Source organism: Myotis brandtii, unplaced genomic scaffold (assembly GCF_000412655.1).
Source record: "Myotis brandtii unplaced genomic scaffold, ASM41265v1 scaffold240, whole genome shotgun sequence".
Taxonomy (NCBI): domain Eukaryota; kingdom Metazoa; phylum Chordata; class Mammalia; order Chiroptera; family Vespertilionidae; genus Myotis; species Myotis brandtii.
This window is the reverse complement of record NW_005359064.1, coordinates 3771250-3777097: the sequence shown is the minus strand read 5'-3', so window position 1 is coordinate 3777097 and position 5848 is coordinate 3771250. Positions and strand designations below refer to the sequence as shown.

Below are 5848 nucleotides of genomic sequence, written 5' to 3'. Positions count from 1 at the left end.
AATTTTGTTAAGTCTCATAATAGGAGTAGCCTGACGGATGAAAGTAGTAGCTCGTGCATATCTCTGAAGGTCACAAAATATAAACCTGATGTAAAAATCTCTGTCATCAGTGATGCAGCAGCAAAAGTCCCACTGATAATATCAAATGGAGTCATAAAGTTTTCTGTCGGACTATCAGTGTACATGTATACATTAAAAAATAAATGTATTTTTCATCATCATATACTGTGTTTTTGTCGCTCGAATGAATTTTATTATTTCTTCAAGGTTCTTCACATATGTACACCTTAAGAGATATCAAGTAGGCGTAACATGTTCTCAAAAAATTAGGGTTGGCACACAAAAGAATTTTGAGTCAGAGATTTTGCTTGTTTTGGCACGCACTCACAAAAAGGTTGCCCACCCCTGATCTAGGGCCAGGCTTGAATCTGCCAGAATAAAAGAAGAGAAAATAGCCCTTCCATATATTCAAAATTCTAACCCTTTGTGCCTATGGCAACTACCAACTCTAATTTACTTCCTAGTTTCTCCACCTCTTTAATGGGACTGCTTCCAGTCTTGACTCCCAACAGTCTAGTCTCAACAAAGGAGCCAGAGTGAGCGTTTTTTTGTTTTTTTAAAGAATATATTTTATTGATTATTTACAGAGAGAAAGGGAGAGGGATAGAGAGTTTGAAACATCGATGAGAGAGAAACATCGATCAGCTGCCTCCTGCACACCCCCTCCTGGGGATGTGCCTGCAACCAAGGTACATGCCCTTGACGGGAATCAAACCTGGGACCCTTTAGTCCGCAGGCCGACGCTCTGTCCACTGAGCCAAACCGGTTAGGGCCAGAGTGAGCGTTTTAAAACATAATTCACATAGAAACCTCTAATGGTTTTCCGTCTCAAAATCAAAGTGCTTGCTTACCCACTCTAGCCTCCTTCCTGCCCTTTGAACATACTGGGTATGCTCCTACCTTAGTGGCTTTATGCTGGTTGCAACCTCTACCTGAAATCCTCTTCCTCCTGATATCCGTATGGCTAACCCCCTACTTCAAATCTCTGCTCATATCCTAACCTCTTAAATGAGACTCACACTGACCGCTCCCTTCAGCCTTCCTAATAACCCTCCTTATCATGTTCTAATTTTTTTTCTACCATTTTTCCTTCTAACATACTATAAAATCAGTATATTTCTATGTTTCTTTTTGTTTAATGTCTGTTTTGTTCACTGGTATTTCCTAAATACCTAGAGAAGTACCTGACACATAACAGGCACTCAGTCAAAAATACACATTGAATGGATGACTATATAGAAAGTTAACAACTTTGATATCTAGAAAGTGCTTATATCGAAACGGTATCAAAAGGAAATTCACAACAAAAATAAAAATAATCAATAAACATTAAAGTATGTTCAATCCAGTCCGGCTGGCATGGCACAGTGGTTGAGCGTTGACCTATGAACCAGGAGGTCACGGTTCAATTCCTGGTCAAAGCATGTGCCTGGGTTGTGGCTCGATCCCCAGTGTGAGGCATGCAGGAGGCAGCCGATCAATGATTCTCTCTCATCATTGATATTTCTAAATCCCTCTCCCTCTCCCTTCCTCTCTGAAATCAATAAAAACACATTTCTAAATAAATAAATAAATAATGTTCAATCTATAATTATAAATTCAAACAGAAAACTTTAAGACTGCCTATAATGCCGAACCGGTTTGGCTCAGTGGACAGAGCGTCGGCCTGCGGACTCAAGGGTCCCGGGTTCGATTCCGGTAAAGGGCATGTACCTTGGTTGCGGGCACATCCCCACTGGGGGGCGTGCAGAGGCAACTGATCGATCTCTCTCATTGATGTTTCTAACTCTCTATCCCTCTCCCTTCTTCTCTGTAAAAAATCAATAAAATAAAAAAGTTTAAAAAAGACTGCCTATAATATCACCATCAATAGATATCTACCATTTATATTTTGATGTATAGACTTCCATAATTTTCTCTATGCATTTGTCATGTGTATAAATTCTTTTGCTTCTAAAATCAAAGATTAAAAACAGTACTACCAAATACTGGGGACAGTTCAGAGAAGTAGGAAGTCTCACTTATCTTCTAGTGGGAGTGTAAACTGATACAAATCTTCTAAAAAGCAATGTGGTCATTTCTAACAGTCTTTAAAATTAAATACTTAATTCAGTAATTTCAATCCTAGGAATTTATCTTAATAAAATAACTTGTGAGGTATGAAAAATGTATGTATAAATAAGAAGTTCATTAAATTTAGAACAGCAAAATTCCAATAACCTAAATGCCTAACATGGTATAGCCCAGGGGTGGGCAAACTTTTTGACTCGAGGGCCACAATGGGTTCTTAAACTGGACCGGAGTGCCGGAACAAAAGCATGGATGGAGTGTTTGTGTGAACTAATATAAATTCAAAGTAAACATCTATATATATAAAATCCTAAGTGACCATTACGACCAGTTGACCGGTGGCTATGATGCACACTGACCACCAGGGGGCATATGCTCAATGCAGGAGCTGCCTCCTGGTGTTCAGTGCACTTCCACAGCCAACCTCCCAGGTCCCCTCCCCCCTGGCCAGCTGGCCCTTATTGGCCCTGATTGCTGGCCAGGCTGAGGGACCCCACCTGTGCACGAATTCGTGCACCGGGCCTCTAGTCATTACATAAAAGGGTACGGTCTTTTTTTTTTTTAGTTTTATTCATTTCAAACGGACCGGATCCGGCCCGCGGGCCGTAGTTTGCCCACGGCTGGTATAGCCATTAACATGATGACACAAATCTATATTGTAATTGAAAGATAATCACAATGTATTAATTTCTATAAGGTTATAAACAGTATGTACATTTTAATCCTATTTTGTAAAAACAAAATATATATACATTTATATGTGCATAAAAAATAGTCTAAAATAAAAAAATTTTAAATAGAAAATAAAATAAAAAAGAAAATAGTCTGGCCCTAACCAGTTTGGCTCAGTGGATAGAGCATTGGCCTGCAGACTGAAGGGTCCCGGGTTCAATTCCAGTCAAGGGCACATACCTCGGTTGCAGGCTCCTCCCAGGCCTAGGCCCTGGTCAAGGCTCATGCAGGAGGCAGGCAACCAATCAATGTGTTTCTCTCACATTGACATTTCTGTCTGTCTTTCCTTCTCTCTTCCACTCTCTCTAAAAAAATCAATGGAAAAATATCCTCAGGTAAGGATTAAAAAAAAAAAAAAAAGAGCCCTAGCTGGTTTGGCTTAGTGGGTAGAGCGTCGGCCTGCGGACCAAAGGGTCCCAGGTTCGATTCCAGTCAAGAGCACGTACCTTGGTTGCAGGCTCCTCAGCCCTGGCCCTGGTTGGAGGCAACCAATCGATGTGTTTCTCTCACATCGATGTTTCTGTCTTTCCCCCCTCTTCCACTTTCCCTAAAAAAATCAATGGAAAAATATCCTCGGGTGAGGATTAACAACAACAAAAAAAAAGAAAGAAAGAAAATAGTCTGTAAGACTATAAATAAAAATTACAAATGACTATTCTCAGTTAGTGGGATTTCATACTTTATTGTCTTCCTTATAATTCTCTGTATTTCCTTTTTTCAATGAGCTTATATTACTATTGGAATCAGAAAGTGTTTTAAAAGACTTAGTGTTTGTGATTAATATAAAAAAAGATTCACACGAGAAGAACGTGAGACACAATCACATCTTCATTTTGCACAAGACTGAGACTCACTTTTAATACAGTGAAAGCAACATGGAAGTACAAACTTACTCATCACCATCATCCTGGAAACTAAGCTGTAACTTCTCTCTTGGTTCAGCTTCACTCTGGCTACCAGGAGATGACTCAGATGGAACTGAAGACCTCTCTTCTACTAAATAAGATGCCTGGATATCAGAATACCTACACACAAAAATGCCTATTTTTAATTGTTAATAATTAAATTATGCACATTTAACATTCATCGTGACATAGGCCAGCATGATTGTGAAACCAACCAGGTAGTAAAACAAATAGAGCCCCAGTGTTGTAAACCATCATCCTATGTGCAAAGCACTGAAATGGCTCAGCAATGGAGCGTGTATATGTATTACACAACAGTCACAGAAATCTTAAAGGGATTTTACAGGGTTAATGCAATCCCTTCATTCAAAGGTAAAGATGATGCTCTTAACCAAATGTTAGGTTATGAGGAAGGAAAAGTGGTTAGATATTTAAGCATGAGCAAACTTTATACATTATACAAGATGGGCAAACTGTACACATCATATTTAGAGATATAACTCAAATTACCAGCCACCATTGAGGCTGAACTAACACAAAGCCAAAACACTATGGACAGAAAAATAAATAGACCAAAGGTCACTGGTACTCAATCCCAAACCTGCCCACTGCCACTGATAGGGCAATGGAATAGGGAAAGAGACAGTAAGTTTTATCTTGTTCCATATTAATTTTACATATATGTGGCCATTTACCTCAGATATAGCAAAAGCTCAAACTTGGCTGAGAAATTTTACAGAAGTATCAGTATATTGTAGGCTTTATAGGTCTAAAAAAAAAATCACCTGTTCCATTCTTACCTATTATCAGTGCTGGATCTATTTCTAGCAAGTGTTGAAACAGCAACAGGCAAGCCAAGATTTGAAGAAAGTGTTACATTTTCCAAAATCCCGCTATTACCAAGTAATGAATTGGTTAAAAAGCTCGGAAATGACTCTTCGGTTATACCTCGAAAATCTTCCATCTCCCTGAAACAATAAAAGTTTCTATAAATCAAATATTACTATAAAACTTTTTTAAATGATTAAGTATGCAGGTCTCAAATCTTAGAAAACTGATAAATCTAAAGAAAAATCCACCTGGCTGGCGTGGCTCAGTGGTTGAATGTTGACCTAGGTTGCAGGCTCGATCCCAGGTGTGGGGTGTGAGGAGGCAGCCAATCAATGATTGTCTCTCATCATTGATGTTTTTATCTCTCTCTCCCCCTCTCTCTTCCTCTCTAAAATCAATAAAACTATATTTTTTTAAATCCTATTTTTGGAAGAGCACTGAAGTCTTCAGAAGTAAATTCTCAGAATACTTTGCTACTTTATAGCTGAGGATATAAAATTCAAACTATAGCCTTAGCCGGTTTGGCTCAGTGGATAGAGCATCAGCCTGCTGACTGAACGGTCCCAGGTTTGATTCCAATCAAGGGCACATGCGTGGGTTGTGGGCTCGATCCCCAATGGGGGGCATGCAGGAGGCAGCCAATAAATGATTCTCTCTCATCATTGATGTTTCTATCTTCTCTCTCTCCCTTCCTCTCTGAAATCAATAAAAAAATACATTTTTAAAAAATCAAACTATCTTATAATTAACATAATAATGAGATACAACACAGCTTAACGTATTCTTGGATTGCTATAGCAAAATATATGAATTACCACAAACTAATCCAGTAAAGAAGCAAAGAAAGGACAACACTGCTGGCATAGACCAATAATTTTAGGATATATTTAAAAGTTTACTAGTTGGGTACCCATTCTAACATGGAATAAAAAAAAACTAGCAAACTCTAAAATCTAGCTCCTGATTTCAGAAATTATCGTTAAAAAGTGAGACCACATTAGAATGTAAGCCCCCTGAGGGCAGAATAGACCCTCAATAAATTTGTTAAATGAATGTTTTCAAACTATGTCAATACACAGGAAATTTATCACCAATTATCATATAAGTATCCTCCTCTCAGATCATGCCCCAGCATTTTCCTCTGTTGGATATTTCTATTTCCTCTTCTTGATTTATATAAACACTAGAGGCCCGGTGCACAAAAATTTGTGCACTCGGGGGGCGGGGGGAGGGGGGGGGGCCCCCCGCCC

At 38.9% G+C, this 5848-nt stretch overlaps 1 protein-coding gene across 2 annotated transcripts in view; it reads right to left on the bottom strand.

Annotated features, from left to right (window-relative positions):
- CEP192 (centrosomal protein 192kDa) overlaps positions 1 to 5848 on the bottom strand; it is a 107746-nt gene that overhangs the window by 96609 nt on the left and 5289 nt on the right. For both annotated transcript variants that reach the window (XM_014540285.1, XM_014540286.1), the window contains exons 2-3: positions 4568 to 4735; positions 3756 to 3887 (exon numbers count right to left, since the gene is read on the bottom strand). In XM_014540285.1, the coding sequence (XP_014395771.1) occupies positions 3756 to 3887; positions 4568 to 4731 (296 nt within the window). In that variant the 5' untranslated portion in view covers positions 4732 to 4735. The remainder of the gene's footprint in view (positions 1 to 3755; positions 3888 to 4567; positions 4736 to 5848) is intronic.